The 20,845-nt window shown below is 43.1% G+C and overlaps 1 protein-coding gene across 1 annotated transcript in view; it reads right to left on the bottom strand.

The window, feature by feature from the left end:
• LOC112218759 (protein O-mannosyl-transferase TMTC2-like) overlaps window positions 1-20,845 on the bottom strand; it is a 164,764-nt gene that overhangs the window by 75,003 nt on the left and 68,916 nt on the right. Inside the window, exon 2 of the mRNA XM_024379874.2 lies at window positions 10,922-11,501. Within this exon, the coding sequence (XP_024235642.2) occupies window positions 10,922-11,501 (580 nt within the window). The remainder of the gene's footprint in view (window positions 1-10,921; window positions 11,502-20,845) is intronic.

Here is a 20,845-nt window from a genome sequence, read left to right as displayed (position 1 = left end):
AGATTAAGTGAAAATAAAAATGTCATTGATTTATCAAGACCAGTCCCCATACATGTCTCAGAGCAGCACAAAACGGTGCTAAAATAGTTGTAGGCTTTTGCTTCAAATCCTATTTAGGTAATCACTCAATCAATCAAATGTATTTATAAAGCCCTTTTTACATTAGCTGATGTCACAAAGTGCTGTACAGAAACCCAGCCTAAAACCGCAAGAAATGCAGATGTAGAAGCACGTTGGCTAGGAAAAACTCCCTAGAAAGGCCGGAACCTAGGAAGAAATCTAGAGAGGGAAAAGGCTGTGAGGGGTGGCCAGTCCTCTTCTGGCTGTGCCGGGTGGAGATTATAACAGTATAACACTATTGCTTCAAACTTCAATATGCCCTTTAAATAAAGACCTAAATCACTTTTAACAGCACTTTACTCAATACTAGTGAGACTCATGTCGTCTACGGTAGGCCTATAGTTTATCGAAAAATATGACGCCACACTCCGCCAATAATTACATATAGAGGATTGGAGGATTAAAACCAAAAGCCACCTCATAGGGCTCCTGGTGGAGGCTGGCACGGGTATCGAACCTGCATCAGCCAGTTAAGTTATGAACCTGCATCATCAGCCAGTCAAGTTATTTTGTATAGGTCTAGGCTCTGAAGAAATAGACTCCAATTAAACCTTCTTGTTGTTTGTAAAGTCAAATTAAAATGAAGATTATTGTTGAAATGAATTGCTCGACTCGTGTAGGTTTTCTCCATCTGTTAGGGTGCAACACTTGCATAACAAGTTAGCTATATTTTCAGCACCAGCCACTGTTCACCTCCTATTGATTTGCGCTGCGGTTGACGGCAGTAATTTTTAAAATTCAACCTTTATTTAACTAGGCAAGTCAGGTAATTCCTGTTGAACAGTCTTTTTAACTACCTTATTTTCTCAATAACAGTCTCTCTCCTTCACTTCATCCCTCTCCCCCATCTCCCTAAATCCTCTAGGTTATATCAGCTGTGTTGGTGAACCACTCCCGCATCTGAACTGGCTGACACAGAGGGCACAGCATCACCATAGTTGAGATGACACTTGGTCGGATCAACAGGAAGTGTTATTAAAGAGATGCTTTACATTGAAATACACATAGAGATGTAGTAGTCCAATAGTTAATGATCCAAGGTCAGTTTTGCATTTCACCTCCTGATGATTATGATGACTGACTGTGTTAGAATTTTAAAAAACAAGGCTTAATCATGCTCTCTCTATATCCATCTGTCTCTCATCTGCAGGTATGTTTTGATGTGAGAAAGGAGGCCAGTCCCTTCATCACCACTGGAAGCCCAAGGCTCGTTAGGAGACACCGCTAGAGACACTATGTAATTGTGATGAAGTGAGAGAATATTAGGGTAGCAATGTAATTCATTAATCATATGCTGTCTTCCCTGCTCCTCTGTTACTTCTTTCCCTTTCTGTCTTCTACACCTCTCTTCCCACCTCTTTCTTCCGCTTTTTTATAATGCACACCATATGTGCATTGAAGTACAGATTGAACTTATATTTATAATATAATATTACAATTATAATATTCATAATGCATGTATTATGCATTTATAACACCTGGATAATGAACGTTCAAAAAAGGGTTTCACATTCTCCAGTGGTTGAAATGAAGTTCTCATTGAAATACTACACCTATATCCCGTGTCCTCAGATTAATGCAGATGAAGGGAGTTAGACACGAATACGAAGTGTAGTGTACTGTTTTTTTTCTGTATATATGAATTACAAATCAGCCTTTACTTAAATCATGTTTCTAGTCTATTGCATAGTTATATGTGTAATCATTGATGTCCCAGGAGCCACAGGTGGTTAACACTGTTGAAGTGTATAATTGTAATACATACATCCAGACACAGCATCATTCAAAGAATAGAACCGCACCTTTATTTGTCAAGGAAGAGAACACGATCAGTGAATATATTCAATGTACAGGCTACAACGTGGGGATCTCATGCGTGGTAATAACTACATGTATATAGGACTTGCATCCTTGGCACAATAAAGTTATTATATTCTACTCAATACAAAGTCTTCATTAATGCCATTCAGACTTGAAGTTGATACAACAACTATGATAGCTTAGGTTCATAGATAGGTTCTGAAATAATATTTATACCAAATGTTTTAGGGTCCCATACACAGATTGGCTACATACTGTAATACATACAAGAAAAAAGTTAGCAAATTAATTAATTACATGTTTATCGTCAGTCAGACTGGCGTTTCAGCATGCTTACTTATGAAAATCCACATGCCTGTAATACACCAACAATCTTTGAAACCAAAGACATTTGAAATATAAGCAACTTTCTTTCAGAACACCTATCTTTCAACACAAATCCAAATAGTGGCTGTCTCAGGCTGACAACAGAGACACATTTGATGTGACCACCCTCCAGCACCAACAATCATTGAAACCAATGACATTTGAAATATAACCCACTGGGCAAACACTGGTTGGATAAATGTTGTTTCGACATAATTTCAACAAAATTATATTGAACCAACATGGAACAGACGTTGGATTGACATCTGTGCCCAGTGGAAAGTAACGTTCTTTCAGCACGGCTAAACACAAAATCCAAAAGGCGGCTGTTTCAGGTTGACAGCAGAGACACACTTGATGTGACCTTCCTCCAAAGAGGGTAATATAAATGCTATCCTTCTTTTGAGACAAGGCATAGAAAAATATAATTATATTCATTCATTCTCAGTGCTATCAATAGATTGCATACAAAAATGGTCTGAAAATAATCATGTAATTTCCCCGGAAATTGCACATGCTAAATTGGGGTGATTGACCTCTCTGTCTTTAGTTCAACAACATGCTTTCTCCCCTGCATGTGTGTGATTGGGCTTCATAACCGACCAATCAGTTGCGAGCCTTCCGAGGTATGAAAAGACATGGACAGCAGCCATCCGATACTGGCAGAGACAAAGCACATTAGCATGTAAATAGAAGCTCTAATAAATTAGGCCCAGATAAAGCAGCACTTCGAAGGGGCCAAGGCTCATACATATGGAATGGGAGGGGTGAAACAACAACAACACTCCAATAAAACGTGATGAAATATGCAGGGATTTTCACATTGTCGAGTGATTACTGTGTGGACGTGTGCCTGGTACAGTGTACGCCAGTGGTTTGTGTTCTTGGAGTGTGGGCCAGCTGAAACTGGGATATACAGAGAGAGCGAGCCGTGCACATTCGCCATTCTTTCCTATGTGAGCACGCGTGCTGGAGCATGAACAGGGCGGGACCAAAGTTGGGGAAAATGTGAACTTTATGCAAATATTCTGCTGTATCACAACGCTATTGCCCAATCAAAGCTCACTGTAGCTTCCAGCCCCTACTGGATTGGCTGTTGATACCTAGCACTAACTAGCCTGCTTGCTAGCTTGCTAACACACACATGAGGGCAAAGCTAGAGTGGCTATCCAAATTAACATGTTGCATAGAAATCCCCTCTTACTGGAGAACTTGGACTGAATAATATATTATTGCACTGACTTCACAGAATGACTCTGCTTTCAAATAATAACTCTCAAGCCCCTAGCTCTTAACTGTCAAGATTTTTGAAACCACAAAACGAACCCATAATAACACAATGGGAAATTTGCAGTGGATATAAAATGATAAAGTAATAGACTGAAAGCCACAATCACATAAGGATCCCATTTCAATATCCTAGAACACAGTTCTGGAAATGTCAACCGACAGAAATTCGTACGGGACAGTGGTCAAACGACCACCCCTCATCACTGTCAAACGCTCCCTAAAACAGTTCTGCGAGCAGGCCTTTATAATCAACCTGGCCTGGGTATCCTGGAAGGATATTGACCTCATCCCATCAGTAGAGGATGCCTGGTTGATCTTTAAAAGTGCTTTCCTCACCATCTTAAATAAGCGTTCCCCTTTCAAAAAACGTAGAACTAAGAACAGATATAGCCCTTTGTTCACTCCAGACTTGACTGTCCTTGACCAGCACAACAACACAGAGTTGTTGTGCACCAGCATCATATAGTCCCCGCAAAATGCACATTTTCAGGGAAGTCAGGAACCAATACACACAGTCAGTCAGGAAAGCAAAGGTTAGCTTTTTCAAACAGAAATTTGCATCCTGCAGCACTAATTCCAAAAGGTTTTGGGACACTGTAAAGTCCATGGGGAATAAGAGTACCTCCTCCCAGCTGCCAACTGCACTGAGACTAGGAAACACTGTCACCACCGATAATTCCACAGTAATAGAGAATTTCAATACGCATTCAATAAGCATTTCTCTACGGCTGGCCATGCTTTCCACCTGGCTACCCCAAAAGCTCTGCATCAACCACATCAACTGGCTCAAGTCCCCCCCCGCTTCCCCTTCACCCAAATCCAGACAGCTGATGTTCTGAAAGAGATGCAAAATCTGGACCCCTACAAATCAGCTGGGCTAGATAATCTGGAACTTCTCTTTCTAAAATTATCTGCCGCCATTGTTGCAACCCCTATTACTAGTCTGTTCAACCTCTCTTTCGTATCGTCTGAGATTCCTAAAGATTGGAAAGCGGCCGCGGTCATCCCCCTCTTCAAATGGGGTGACACCCTATTTGAACACAAACTGTTACAGACCTATATCTATCCTGCCCTGCCTTTCTAAAGTCTTCAAAAGCCAAGTTAACAAACAGATCACCGACCATTTTGAATCCCACCATACCTTCTCCATGCAATCTGGTTTCCGAGCTGGTCACGTGTGCACCTCAGCCACGCTCAAGGTCCTAAAAGATATCATAACCGCCATCGATAAAAGACAGTACTGTGCAGCTGTCTTCATCGACCTGGCCAAGGCTTTCGACTCTGTCAATCACCGTATTCTTATCGGCAGACTCAACAGCCTTGGTTTCTCTAATGACTGCCCCTTGGTTCACCAACTACTTCTCTGACAGAGTTCAGTGTGTCAAATCGGAGGGCCTGTTGTCCGGAACTCTGGCAGTTTCTATGGGGGTACCACAGGGTTAAATTCTCGGGCCAATTCTTTTCTCTGTATATATATCAATGATGTCGCTCTTGCTGTGGGTGATTCTTTGATTCACCTCTACGAAGACGACAACATTCTGTATATATCTGGCCCTTCTTTGGACACTGTGTTAACAAACCTCCAAATGAGCTTCACTGCCATACAAGACTCCTTCTGTGGCCTCCAACTGCTCTTAAATGCTAGTAAAACGAAATGCATGCTCTTCAACCAATCGCTGCCCACACCCGCCCACCCGACTGGAAGGTTCTGACTTAGAATATGTGGACAACTATAAATACCTAGGTGTCTGGCTAGACTGTAAACTCTCCTTCCAGACTCACATCGCCAATCCAAAGTTAAATCTAGAATCGGCTTCCTATTTCGCAACAAAGCCTCCTTCACACATGCTACCAAACTTACCCTCATAAAACTGACTATCCTTGACTTTGGCGATGTCATTTACAAATTAGCCTCCAACACTCTACTGAGCAAATTGGATGCAGTCTATCATAGTGCCATCAGTTTTGTCACCAAAGCCCCATATACTACCCACCACTGCGACCTGTATGTTCTAGTCGGCTGGCCCTTGCTACATATTCGTCGCCAGACCCACTGGCTCCAGGTCATCTATAAGTCTATGCTAGGTAAAGCTCCGCCTTATCTCACTTCACTGGTCACGATAACAACACCCACCCGTAGCACACGTTCCAGCAGGTACAGTGGGGCAAAAAAGTATTTAGTCAGCCACCAATTGTGCAAGTTCTCCCACTTAAAAAGATGAGAGAGGCCTGTAATTTTCATCATAGGTACACTTAAACTATGACAGACAAAATTAGAAAAGAAAATCCAGAAAATCACATTGTATGATTTTTAATGAATTTATTTGCAAATTATAGTGGAAAATAAGTATTTGGTCACCTGTAATCGTACATTCAGATCATTCAGGCGAGAACAAAACATCACCCAGATAGGCCTGTCGTGTGAGAAACTCGTCATCATGCAAGCGGTCAGACAAGTGAAAATTATGGTCAGTAAATAAAACTTTAAACTCGTCTCTCAATTCAAATTTTTTTGTCAATACTTTGCCCATTGATAACCAGTGCACTTCTGTATGTTGTAAAAGCGTTACATGGTCGCTGCCCATGTCATTGCATAGTGAAGAAAATACATGAGAGTTCAGAGGCCTTGCCGAGTGAACCATTTTCACTGTAATGTCCAAAACGTCTTTCACGCTGTCAGGCATTCCCTTGGCAGCAAGAGCCTCTCGGTGGATGCTGCAGTGTACTCAAGTGGTGTCGGGAGCAACTGCTTTCATGTGTGTTACTACTCCACTATGTCTCCCTATCATGACTTTTACGCCATCAGTACAGATACCAACATGAGCAGCAGCTACGTTTGGCTACATACGGACCGTTAGTGTAATTCCCGCGAGAGAGTAACGGTTAAAGTGATTTTATGTTAATTATTTAACTAGGCTACCTGTATTTGACATTGTGTTGTAATTTCGCTGAACACTAGATGGTTTAATTTGATTTTTGGCAGTGAAACAAGGCTACTCAGGCGAGAAAAAAACCTCACCCAAATGTATATGCCCTGTAAAAAATATAAATGGACTGTTAGAAAATGTGAAAAAAATTTATATATATATATGAATGTGAATCACATTTTTATTTGGCGTACCTCCGACGGCATTGCGTGTACCCCTGGGGAATACTTGAATACCCCAGTTTGGGAATACCTGCCCTGGAGCACTTGGCCTAAACATCAGCGCCACATGTAACTTCCACAAAGCTGTGAACGATCTAAGAGACAAGGCAAGAAGGGCCTTCTATGCCATCAAAAGGAACATAAAACTCGACATACCAATTAGGATCTGGCCAAAAATACTTGAATCAGTTATAGAACCCATTACCCTTTATGGTTGTGAGGTATGGGATCCACTAACCAACAAAGAATTCACAAAAGGTGACAAACACCAAATTGAGACTCTGCATGCATAATTCTGCAAAAATATCCTCCTTGTACAACGGAAAACACCAAAAAATGCATGCAGAGCAGAATTCCCAAACTTCCATAACAATGCCATCACCTACAGAGAGATGAACCTGGAGAAGAGCCCCTTAATTAAGCAAGCTGGTCCTGGGGCTCTGTTCACAAAACACAAACAGACCCCACAGAGCCCCAGGACAGCAACACAATTAGACCCAACCAAATCATGAGAAAACAAAAATATAATTACTTGACACATTGGAAAGAATTTATAAAAATACAGAGCAAACTAGAATGCTATTTGGCCCTAAACAGAGAGTATACAGTGGCAGAATACCTGACCACTGTGACTGACCCAAAATTAAGGAAAGCTTTGACTATGTACAGACTCAGTGAGCATAGCATTGCTATTGAGAAAAGCCACCGTAGGTAGACCTGGCTCTCAAGAGAAAACAGGCTATGCTATGTGCACACTGCCCACAAAATGAGGTGGAAACTGAGCTGCACTTCCTAACTTCCTGACAAATGTATGACAATATTAGTGACACATTTCCCTAAGATTACACAGACCAACAAAGAATTTGAAAACAAATCCAATCTTGATAAACTTCCATATCTGCTGGGTGCAATCACAGCAGCAAGATTTGTGACCTGTTGGCAACCAGCGAAGAACAAACACAATTGTAAATACAATCCATATGTATGTTTATTTATTTTCCCTTTTGTACTTTAACTATTTGCACATTGTTGCAACACTGTATATAGACATTTGAAATGTCTTTTTTCTTTTGGAACTTTTGTGGGTGTAATGTTTAATGTTTATTTCACTAAGTGTTTATTATCTATTTCACTTGCTTTGGTAATGTAAACACATGTTACTCATGCCAATAAAGCCCTTACATTTAAATTTAAATTGAATTGAGACATACAGAGAGAGAGAGAGAGATCATTACAACACTGTATATAGACATAATATGACATTTGAAATGTCTTTAATCCTTTGGAACTTTTGTAAGTGTAATGTTTACTGTTAATTTTTTATTGTTTATTTCACTGTGTTTTTTATCTATTTCACTTGCTTTGGCAATGTAAACATATGTTTCTCATGCCAATAAAGCCCTTACATTTAAATTTAAATTGAATTGAGAGAGACAGAGAGAGAGGGAGAGAGATTGAGAGAGAGAGAGAAGGAGAGAGAGAGAGAGAGAGAGAGAACGCTGGTCCCAATATAATAACAAAGTAGAATTCATTCAGGTGACTTGGTGTCGTGATCACAGAAAGAGACATACTGTAACCTTATAATTAACAAGGAATGCATGAGACCTGCCAGCCTTAACATCACTCAACGTTCCCTGCTTGTTTCTTCTGTGCTGGGGTTCAAGGATATGCAGTGCGTCTGTGAAACGGATAACTGCCACCTCAAAGCTGCACACTAGAAATGGGTATGCATAGCTTATGGCCCACGGGTGTCTGCCAAGACCATTCATCAACACCATGGCAAAGCATGACAGAAATCCATAGGCTCGGGTCCATCCATGCGAACATTGTGTAAGTAGATCTGCGACTCTCGTCTCAGGGAAGGGTTATCAGGGGAGATGTGTTGGTACGGTGGATTTCCAATCAAATGTCGAGAACCTGTCAGATATGAGGTATACTTTCTTTCAGTCCTCCTAGCACTGCATTCTCCCAGCCAGCCCTGACACACTATTAGCAGGCCTGTATGCCTCTGTCAACGAATGGGCAGTACTCCAGAGGACACCAAACCTCAGATAAGGCTTAAATCAAGAGAGAGAGGCTAGCATGGAGACAAAGACAGCAAGGGCCCTCACTCACTTTTTCACACTGTGATGAGCACTAAAACAGAGAAGCTAGATTTTTTCTTCCATCTCTCCCTCTTTTCTTTCTGTTCATTCATTCTCCCCTGTCCCCCGCCCACCCCCTCCACCAACTCTCCCCCGTCCCCCGCCCACCCCCTCCACCAACTCTCCCCGTGCCCCGCCCACCCCCTCCACCAACTCTCCCCCGTCCCCCGCCCACCCCCTCCACCAACTCTCCCCGTCCCCCGCCCACCCCCTCCACCAACTCTCCCCCGTCCCCCGCCCACCCCCTCCACCAACTCTCCCCCGTCCCCCGCCCACCCCCTCCACCAACTCTCCCCGTGCCCCGCCCACCCCCTCCACCAACTCTCCCCCGTGCCCCGCCCACCCCCTCCACCAACTCTCCCCCGTCCCCCGCCCACCCCCCTCCACCAACTCTCCCCCCGTCCCCCGCCCACCCCCTCAACCAACTCAACCCGCTCCCAGAAACACCCTTCATCCTTCGCATGTATGTGTCAGCATCCTAGAGTGCCATCGACTCTTCTTGGATCCCTTTTGTCACATTTGTGCACGTCTTTTTCAACTTGGCCTAATGCGCTAAGACTGGTGGAAGTGACATTGACTAGACAGCAGACAGTAAGCATTTGACAAGGCGCAGTTAACACAAGCACGCACACACACACACACACATACACACACACACACACACACACACACACACACACACACACACACACACAGAAGATTAATGTCAATGTTATGCATTTCATGTAAACAAAATAGCTCCTCATCATCATTATGTTACATTACAGTATCATTCATCTCAATAATATGCACTACATTATGGTGACGGACGAGTAATTAACAAATCATTAACAAACTGAGTTTGGGTCAATGGTTTACTTACTAAAGCGTTTTCTAATTGGGGTTTGCTAACAAATCATGTTGCAAGGGAAGGCAATGATGCATAATGATAATGACACTGTTTAAGGATAATGTAATGATGTAGGCACGATGGGAATTCAAATTCAACTGACAAAACTCTCTAGCAGCCTCCCATGACCCCATTTCCATAATAATATGGTTCCCTAACTCATGTCACCGCATAACCCATTCATAGACGCCAACTGCTTTAGTGTCTATTGACGATAGTATCATCTGGCTGAGGGCGTTTTGTTAAGATCCCCAAAGCTCATTCTGAATGTAAAAACGCATCGCTTCCGTTATGGTTTTGGAAGGAACGTATTTTTCATTTCAGCAAGAAATAATTTTCCAAAAAACAAAAGGTTCAATTACTACACACCTTTATAGGGTTAGTGTTCCCACACGGCCATGTTACATCGCTTGTTCTGGAAAACACACGGAAGATAGGCAGCCACCCGTGCTAATTAGCTATCTAGCATGCTCTGAATACCTGTTTGTAAGCGTAACATGGGAGGAAGTGTAGTTCGTCAGCTGGAGGCACACAGCTTGTGGATCTGTACCAAACTGCTACAGTAAGTATATCTTTTTTATTTGAGTGATTCTATCAGACTGATATGAAAGATAAGTGGAATATCAGCGTATGTTTCGAAAACCGTTTCGCAAGCAATGATTGTTGACGTTTCTAAACGTTTGAACACAGCGTCGGAATGGTAGTTCATGCGCAGCCAACCGTGGGCGAAGCTAACCACTGAAAACCCTAGGGATAATAAGAAGGGTTTGGAGTGCTAGTCACTGCTCTGACATTCATGTATGGATGTGTGTTTGTATGGGTATATAAACAATTTCCATGAAGAAACAGGATAAATAGTGTCCCCTTTGTTTTCTTTCCCCACTTGTGTATTTTCCTTGTATTCAGAGGACAAAACAACAGCTCATTCCAGATCACACAGCTGTACATACATGAATTTTTAAAATTGAAATTACATCCTAATGAAAACAAACAACACACAGGAATACTTCCACATAGCAAGACCCATGTGAACAGATCAGCTTTCCACTTTGCGGTTTGCCAGGCTTTTGCCAAGGGGAGAGAGAGGAGGAAATGAGATACATGGGAAAAAACAACACCGCAGGGCAAGGACAAACTGTTTACCTTGTAAACCAGCATGATGACCTGACGCAATTTGAGCCGGTGGAAAACACAGACGTCGTAGAGGGCCGACACGGCCAGCACCGTCACCCCCTGCTCCTTCCACAGCATGCTGCAGGTGGCGCAGCCCAGGCTGCCCAGGAGCCAGGCCCCCAGCCTGCAGGGCCCCGCAGAGCCCCCTCGCAGGGTGCAGTGACGTACGTAGCACAGCAGCGACAGCAGGAAGAACAGAGCAGAGCCCACGTCGGCCCGGCCAACCACGCCCGCCACTGCCTCTGTGTGGATGGGGTGCGAGGCAAACAATAACCCAGCTAGGAGGCTCCACAGGCCCCCTCCAAGCAGCAGGCGGGCCAACCAGGTGAAGAGGGCTGTGACTGCCCCATGGAGGCCCACATTGACGAGGTGGTAGCCCCAGGGCTCCAAGCCGCCCAGGGCATGGTTGAGGCGGAAGGAGAGGGTACACAGGGGCCGGTAAGACTTGTGGCTGCCGCTGTGGGTGAGCAGGGTGCCCCAGAAGTCATCGTAGAAGATGTTGATCCACGGGGTCTCTGGGAGCAGGTCCTGGTTGGTTTTGATCGCACGGCTGTGGAGAGAAGGACAACAGAGGGGTTAGAAGGTGTATGTGTAATGATCCTCATGCTTATGGATAACCTGATCAAGAGCAACGCCACCATAGTACTTGGGTCTTTTCAGTCAATTCAATCAATTCAGTCTTCACTGTATTACGACATTCAGTAGAACTGCAAGGACTGAAATACATGTCTAGATTTCTATTAAACTCAGAAGTGGTCATTTATCATGCCCCAAAGAAAAGAGCTTCAGAAAGAAATCAGTTCATCTTGAACTGTCATGCTCGACAGAGACACAACCAATCACAGTGAGAGATGAGGTACATGTAAGGATGTGTGATCAAACCTCTGAGTGACCATCTCAGCTTCTCCAATTTGACAACCTGGGGCCTCAATCCATTTATACCAACAAGACCAAATGCCACAGGCAGTGTGTGTCCTTTCTCCTGATAAACTATGGATGTATTGTCTCCTTTTTAGATGTTTTGGAGACCTAAACATGAGTAGTAGGCTATGCATTGTAGTATACTTTGGCGTATACAAGTACTGTAGCTTTAAAGTTGTGTAAAACTCCTCTGAGAGTTGCTCTGAGATCTTACTGTGTGGACTCAGGGGCCAGGGAGGAGCATGCACCACACCCTTGACCAAAAACAAATAAAGCAAACGAGAGATAGAGGGGAAATGCCATGTTGGCGTAATGGAGCGTGTGGAGCCAGGGACCTGTCAATCACAGCTAGCGTCTACCAACCGCTGACTACCGGGTATCTCACACACAGACACAGGGGAGAGAACAAAACAGGAGGGACTAGAGAGCAAACTAGAAAGCAGTGTTAAGGCCATGGATAATCAGTGTTGAGGGGCCATGGAACGCCCATGCTGTCTGTGCATTTCTGTACATGTAGTTACCCCACCACAGGGCAGCCCTGGCCTGGGTACTGTACTATCCCCTCTCCCCATGGCTGGGGTTGAGTCTGAGTGTTTGACCCTGGTGGTCATACATCAGCCCCAAGCTGTGTGAGGGGTGGAAGGGTGTGCTATTTGCCCCCTACCGGAGCAGAGAGTATCTGGGTATTTGTCACCTAGCTCTGAGGTGTTGTCTGGCTCTGGCAGTGAGACAAGGCCTTGACCCTGGTGTATGGGAGGCAGGGGGAGCAAAAAGGTAGGTGATGGCAATGTAATGAGTCTCTTTGGAGAGGAGGAGATGCATTATAACATAGAATGCATCATTTAAAAAAGTGATGGATGGGATATGACACGTGTGATAAGACACAGAGAGCTCCAGGTTGTAATCAGTCCCCACGGCAAGCCCAATTAGCACACGCAATTAGTTGTGGAGCGAGGAGATGGAGAAAACAGGCACGCACTGCACAACACAGACTGAGACAAACAAGAAATTCAAAGAAAGAAGCCACAGCGGCAGATGAATCAAGCTGAAATTGATCTATGGGTCCCTTGTTTTTGTTGAAATCATAAAAATAATTTATTGTCTTACTACCGCAGCATTTGTGTTGCTCTGAAACCTAGAACTTTTACCTGACATTGTCCTATTGAATAGTGTAGCCGCCAATATCAACCATCTTGCACTGACCCTTAATATGGCTTTACCAGAAAGCAGATGGGTTTGTTGGAAAGGGTGTGGAGATTGCAACCCACAACAGATGACGAAATAAACGACTTCTGACAGGGTGAGGAGAAATCGCCCGCCTTATGATAGATCTGGGGGGAAACTAACTAACCTGGCCTATGTGGAAGTGGAGAGGCAAAGAGAATCAGCCTGGGATAATTCTATATAATAGAAATGCCTGACATGTCAGTAAGCAGATCATTAGGTTTCAGACCTGGGTTCAAAACTATTTAAATAATTTCATATACTTAAGCTGGGCTTGATTGAGCTTGCCTGGTGCAATGGAACCAATAGAATGGTTGCAAAAGTGCCAACCCTGCCCATCTGGACCTCCAAACAGGCAAACGCTGAAAGTATTTGATAGTTTTCGAATAATATTTAAACATAGATCTGATGGGTTTTTGTGGGGCTCCAGGCAGCTCATCACTGGCAGGGTTAGGCCTCTCTCTTTGGTTCATGACTATATGCCAGTTTATTTTCTCTGGCCCATTTGTCAAGTGAGATCTTCACTCCACCACAAAAGGCTCACATCAGTGGTGTTATGGTTCAATTACATCTTTAAACCATTTGGATGACAAGTGTGCCTTTTTTCCATTGCACATTGCTGTGGAGGCAGAAAGGACAGATACAATATATATTGCTTCAAAACCAACTCCAGCTCTGGCACCAAAATATAAGGCCAGAAACTAATGCCAGTCTCTCTGAAGCAGTCATAAATGAATCACAACGCAAATGTTCAGCTCTCAGATTGCCTTCTTCTTGAATATTAAGAGAGGCAGGCAAGCACCTACACCACTGAGGTTGACAGGCACTCTAGGGGGAGAGGATAGAAGAATGTGGAAAGAGAGAGAGGGGGAAAAGAGAAGGGGTCGTCTAACTCATGTCTCCTTGCCCACCACTGTTCCAAGTGGATGTCAACAAATTTGCATGATGATGTGTCCAATGCAATCCAAGGCCATTCATTCATTAATCCTGCATGGCTGCGTGGGTCCTGATCACCACAGCGCATCCAGCCCCAATCAGCTCTGGCTACAGGGTCTGCCGGGCCTGCCTGCCTGGTGGAGTGGAAGATTGGGTTTCTGTGGCTGGGCCCCATATTTCTGGGAAGCTGGCGGTAGCAGGACCTCTCTGTGCACTGCAAACCTTTTCCAGCCGGGAGCGCATTCCTTCCGCCAACACCATGCTTCATCCGCCTGCCTGCGTGGTGACTCCCAGAGGACCGGCGGTATCATGTGACCGCTAACAAGCTAAACCCGAAAAGCACTACCTCCCACTCCCATCACCATCGAAGACTTCAACTCTGTCCTAGCCAAGTCATGTCTGCACCCAATCTCTAGGAAGAGTATCATGTGACTCAATCGGTCAGATATTTGTTTCCTTATCACTCTGCCTTGTCAAAGTATTTGTGCAGAGTCTGGTGCATTTTTTATGTACTAAATATTTGTAGTGAAACTTCCATTTCAAAAGGAGGGTTCGTCTAAAGCTCAAGAGATACAGACAGGGCAGGCAAGTCAGATGAACATCAACTATAAAGGGTGTAAGCTCAAAGAGGAAACATTATCAACTTTATGTAGGCTTAGTATGTAGATAACTGAATCCTCCAGACAAGATGGTACTCATAGTGATTACTATGGTGGATCTAGTATGTAGATAACTGAATCCTCCAGATAAGATGGTACTCATAGTGATTACTACGGTGGACCTAGTATGTAGATAACTGAATCCTCCAGATAAGATGGTACTCATAGTGATAACTACGGTGGATCTAGTATGTAGATAACTGAATCCTCCAGATAAGATGGTACTCATAGTGATTACTATGGTGGATCTAGTATGTAGATAACTGAATCCTCCAGATAAGATGGTACTCATAGTGATTACTACAGTGGATCTAGTATGTAGATAACTGAATCCTCCAGATAAGATGGTACTTACTCATAGTGATTACTACGGTGGATCGAGTATGTAGATAACTGAATCCTCCAGACAAGATGGTACTCATAGTGATTACTACGGTGGATCTAGTATGTAGATAACTGAATCCTCCAGATAAGATGGTACTTACTCATAGTGATTACTACGGTGGATCTAGTATGTAGATAACTGAATCCTCCAGATAAGATGGTACTCATAGTGATTACTACGGTGGAACTAGTATGTAGATAACTGAATCCTCCAGATAAGATGGTACTCATAGTGATTACTACAGTGGATCTAGTATGTAGATAACTGAATCCTCCAGACAAGATGGTACTCATAATGATTACTACGGTGGAACTAGTATGTAGATAACTGAATCCTCCAGATAAGATGGTACTCATAGTGATTACTACGGTGGATCTAGTATGTAGATAACTGAATCCTCCAGATAAGATGGTACTCATAGTGATTACTACGGTGGATCTAGTATGTAGATAACTGAATCCTCCAGATAAGATGGTACTCATAGTGATTACTACGGTGGATCTAGTATGTAGATAACTGAATCCTCCAGATAAGATGGTACTCATAGTGATTACTACGGTGGATCTAGTATGTAGATAACTGAATCCTCCAGATAAGATAGTACTTAGTCATAGTGATTACTACGGTGGATCTAGTATGTAGATAACTGAATCCTCCAGATAAGATGGTACTCATAGTGATTACTACGGTGGATCTAGTATGTAGATAACTGAATCCTCCAGATAAGATGGTACTCATAGTGATTACTACGGTGGATCTAGTATGTAGATAACTGAATCCTCCAGATAAGATGGTACTCATAGTGATTACTACGGTGGATCTAGTATGTAGATAACTGAATCCTCCAGATTAGATGGTACTCATAGTGATTACTACGGTGGATCTAGTATGTAGATAACTGAATCCTCCAGATAAGATGGTACTCATAGTGATTACTACGGTGTATCTAGACAAAACCCAAATGCAGCAGTGTTGACAGCAGCTCGCCACACCAGTGTTTTGACCAGAATAGTGCATTGAAATAAAGGCAAGTGATTCACCCAGAAAGAAAAACAAACCCAGCAAAGTGTATGGTGCTTATATCAAAGTAGTGACTAACCCTCCTCACAACTTCCAAATTCTTTCAATGAGGAGGATCACTTTCCCTTCAAACAGGCTCAACATTAAAGAGACAACAACAGAAAACATGGCTACCACAGCTTTATACACTGACTATACTAAACATTAGGAAAACCTTCCTAATATTCAGTTGCACCCATTTTTTTTAAAAGTACCCTCTGAATGGCACACATACATAATCCATCTCTCAATTATCTCAAAGCTTAAAATCCTTCTTTAACCTGTCTCCGCCCCTTCATCTACACTGATTCAAGTGGTTTTAACAAGTGACACCAATCAGGGATCATAACTTTCATCTGGTCAGTCTATGTCATGGAAAGAGCAGGTTTTCTTAATGTTTTGTACACTCAATGTATTTTGTAACTGTATTTTTGCAAAAAAGTCTACAAAATGGTTGTTTTTACTCTGTCAGTAATGAAATATTGTGATATTAAATATTATCTCTCGTTGTTGACAGATACTGATGCAGCTTTGCAGTAGGAAGTTGTCTACAGGACCTTCAGTGTCCTCATCCAGACGACATGGTCACCGTGGTAACTAGCATTCAGTATCATTCAGTATTCCTAGAAGAGCTTGACATGTGAATACATCAGTTGGGGTTAAATAAATAGGGCTTACACCATTCCCATGACAACAGAAACCCACATTAAAAGACCATCTGAAACTGAGAATTGATTGACTTTTCCATCTCCTCTCTGGGAGGAAGAGGGGCAGAAAAGGCCCAGGAGCGGTCAGAGACAGAGATGAGATGAGATAATAGAGTTGTGATTGAAAGCCAGAGGAATATAAATCCACATCTTCCTTTGACAGTACCATTAACCATTTGGGATGGTATGGTGAATCAGATAATTCTGAGAGCAGAAGCCAGATATGAGGACAGATAGTCTTCCAAAGACTAAAGAAACCTGCATATTAATGACTATGCTAATTTTCCCAGTGTGTTTCCTTCCTTCCTTTAATAAATGACAGTTGAGAAGCATGAATGGAGGGTTTCACATCAAAACAACTACACATCGTCTTTGACAGGAAATGTTAAGATTAAAAGAATGGAAAGATGACTAACTACTAGGTAAAACACTTAAATAGCCTACATAAATGTAACTTTAATCATGCAGCATGCTATCAGAGAGACAATTGTAGAGAGGGAGAGCAAGGACCGAAGAAAGTGACATTTCTCAGAACAATACAACATATTTTTCTATTTATGCCAGCATGTGAAATGAAGGAAAACAGCTCTGGCAGTTGGGAAAAGTGATGTCATCTATGCCAAGTACGTGTCATCACCCTGGTTCAATATCTGAAAGGAACACAGCCATATTTTGCGAATGCCTACTGAGGCTTCAGGGTTGTCCACTCAGCTTTTCTGCCAGCTCCTTTGTCTAATGTTTCTTCCCATGGGCATGCTAGCAGGTCAATAACAGAATAGTAGAATGCCCTCATGGTGCCAATTTGAGTGATTTCTCAAGGTTGGCAATCTTACTCTCTTTTGATAACAACACAAATGTAATTAATTTTGTACTATTGAGTGCTTTTGAAAACTGATTCTGTTTGTAAAATCCTGACAATACATACAATATCTGTTAAGGAAGTGTAACATGAAAATTATGTTATTATATAAGAACATCAGAGAACATAGATGCTACAGTGAAAGTCATCTATCTGATTGAAGATGTTAAAATTTAGAAGTCTCTTTCACTCAGGGAAAAATAAAAAGCTCAAAGTCAGTCACAGGGGTAATTTGCCTAGAGAAAGACTTGCCTAGAGAGAGAAAAACCTACTCCTTTGTGTCATTGTTACAAATCACTTCTTAGAGAAACACACTATTAATGGGACATGTCTGGAAAATAATATGCCAAATTTTCAAAATCATGTCTCAGCACTATTAAATACTTCTCTGAGAAACAGCTGGTTTGCGTCCCATTCATATTCGGACAACAATGGAACAGATCTCTTTGTCAACAGACACCTTGATCAACAAGAATATCTCCTGAGTTATCACTACCATTAATTTCTGCCCCACCCAGCTAAACCCCAATTATTATTATTTTTTAATGTATATGGCCCGCTGGCAGCCGACTAGAATAAATGTCAGCCATTTTTATAATTGAGTTTAGTAGGCCTATAAGTAGCCTGGTCTCAGATACAGTGGGGCAAAAAAAGTATTTAGTCAGCCACCAATTGTGCAAGTTCTCCCACTTAAAAAGATGAGAGAGGCCTGTAATTTTCATCAAAGGTACACTTCAACTATGACAGAGAAAATTCGATTTTTTTTCTCCAGAAAATCACATTGTAGATTTTTTATGAATTTATTTGCAAATTATGGTGGAAAATAAGTGGAAAATAAGTATTTGGTCACCTACAAACAAGCAAGATTTCTGGCTCTCACAGACCTGTAACTTCACACTCCAAACTCCACTATGGCCAAGACCAAAGAGCTGTCAAAGGACACCAGAAACAAAATTGTAGACCTGCACCAGGCTGGGAAGACTGAATCTGCAATAGGTAAGCAGCTTGGTTTGAAGAAATCAACTGTGGGAGCAATTATTAGGAAATGGAAGACATACAAGACCACTGATAATCTCCCACGATCTGGGGCTCCACGCAAGATCTCACCCCGTGGGGTCAAAATGATCACAAGAACGGTGAGCAAAAATCCCAGAACCACAAACGAGGGGACCTAGTGAATGACCTGCAGAGAGCTGGGACCAAAGTAACAAAGCTACCATCAGTAACACACTACGCCGCCAGGGACTCAAATCCTGCAGTGCCAGACGTGTCCCCCTGCTTAAGCCAGTACATGTCCAGGCCCGTCTGAAGTTTGCTAGAGTGCATTATAATGATCCAGAAGAAGATTGGGAGAATGTCATATGGTTAGATGAAACCAAAATATAACTTTTTGGTAAAAACACAACTCGTCGTGTTTGGAGGACAAAGAATGCTGAGTTGCATCCAAAGAACACCATACCTACTGGGAAGCATGGGGGTGGAAACAGTAGGCAACATTACCTCCTCGACACTGATACTCAACACGGGGGCCCCACAAGGGTGCGTCTTCAGTCCCCTCCTGTATTCCCTGTATACCGATGACTGTGTGGTCTCACACAGTAGTTCCAACTGTCAAACGCTCCCTGAAACACTTCAACGAGCAGGCCTTTCTAATCGACCTGGCCGGGGTATCCTGGAAGGATATTGATCTCATCTCGTCAGTAGAGGATGCGTGGTTATTTTTTTTAAATGCCTTCCTCACCATCTTAAATAAGCATGCCCCATTCAAGAAATTTAGAACCAGGAACAGATATAGCCCTTGGTTCTCTCCAGACCTGACTGCCCTTAACCAACACAAAAACATCCTATGGCGTTCTGCATTAGCTTCGAACAGCCCCTGTGATATGCAACTTTTCAGGGAAGCTAGAAACCAATATACACAGGCAGTTAGAAAACCAAGGCTAGCTTTTTCCAGCAGAAATTTGGGACACTGTAAAGTTCATGGAGAATAAGAACACCTCCTCCCAGCTGCCCACTGCACTGAAGATAGGAACCACTGTCACCACCGATAAATCCACTATAATTGAGAATTTCAATAACCATTTTTCTATGGCTGGCCATGCTTTCCACCTGGCTACCCCTACCCCAGTCAACAGCACTGCACTCCACACAGCAATTCGCCCAAGCCTTCCCCTTCTCCAAAATCCAGTCAGCTGATGTTCGGAAAGAGCTGCAAAATCTGGACCCCTACAAATCAGCCAGGCTAGACAATCTGGACCCTTTCTTTCTAAAATGTTCTGCCAAAATTGTTGCCACCCCTATTACTAGCCTGTTCAACCTCTCTTTCGTGTCGTCTGAGATTCCCAAATATTGGAAAGCAGCTGCGGTCATCCCCCTCTTCAAAGGGGGGGAAACTCTTGACCCAAACTGCTACAGACCTATATCTATCCTACCCTGCCCGTCTAAGGTCTTCGAAAGCCAAGTTAACAAACAGTTGACAGACTAATTGCATGCTCTTCAACCGATCGCTGCCTGCACCTGCCCGCCTGTCCAACATCACTACTCTGGACGGCTGTGACTTAGAATATGTGGACAACTACAAATACCTAGGTGTCTGGTTAAACTGTAAACTCTCCTTTCAGACTCACATCTAACATATCCAATCAAAAGTTAAATCTAAAATTGGCTTCCTATTTCGCATCAAAGCATCCTTCACCCATGCTGCCAAACATACCCTTGTAAAACTGACCATCCTACCAATCCTCGACTTCGGCGATGTCATTTACAAAATAGCCTCCAATACCCTACTCAATAAATTGGATGCAGTCAATCACAGTGCCATCCGTTTTGTCCCATGTACTACCCACCACTTCGACCTGTACGCTCTCGTTGGCTGGCCCTCGCTTCATACTCGTCGCCACCCCACTGTCTCCAGGTCATCTACAAGACCCTGCTAGGTAAAGTCCCCCCTTATCTCAGCTCGCTGGTCACCATAGCAGCACCCACCTGTAGCACACGCTCCAGCAGGAATATCTCTCTGGTCACCCCCAAAACCAATTCTTCCTTTGGCCGACTCTCCTTCCAGTTCTCTGCTGCCAATGACTGGAACGAACTACAAAAATCTATAAAACTGGAAATACTTATCTCCCTAACTAGCTTTAAGCA

Source organism: Oncorhynchus tshawytscha, linkage group LG19 (assembly GCF_018296145.1).
Source record: "Oncorhynchus tshawytscha isolate Ot180627B linkage group LG19, Otsh_v2.0, whole genome shotgun sequence".
NCBI lineage: Eukaryota > Metazoa > Chordata > Actinopteri > Salmoniformes > Salmonidae > Oncorhynchus > Oncorhynchus tshawytscha.
The sequence above is the reverse complement of the archived record's forward strand: the minus strand, read 5'-3'. Positions and strand labels throughout refer to the sequence as shown.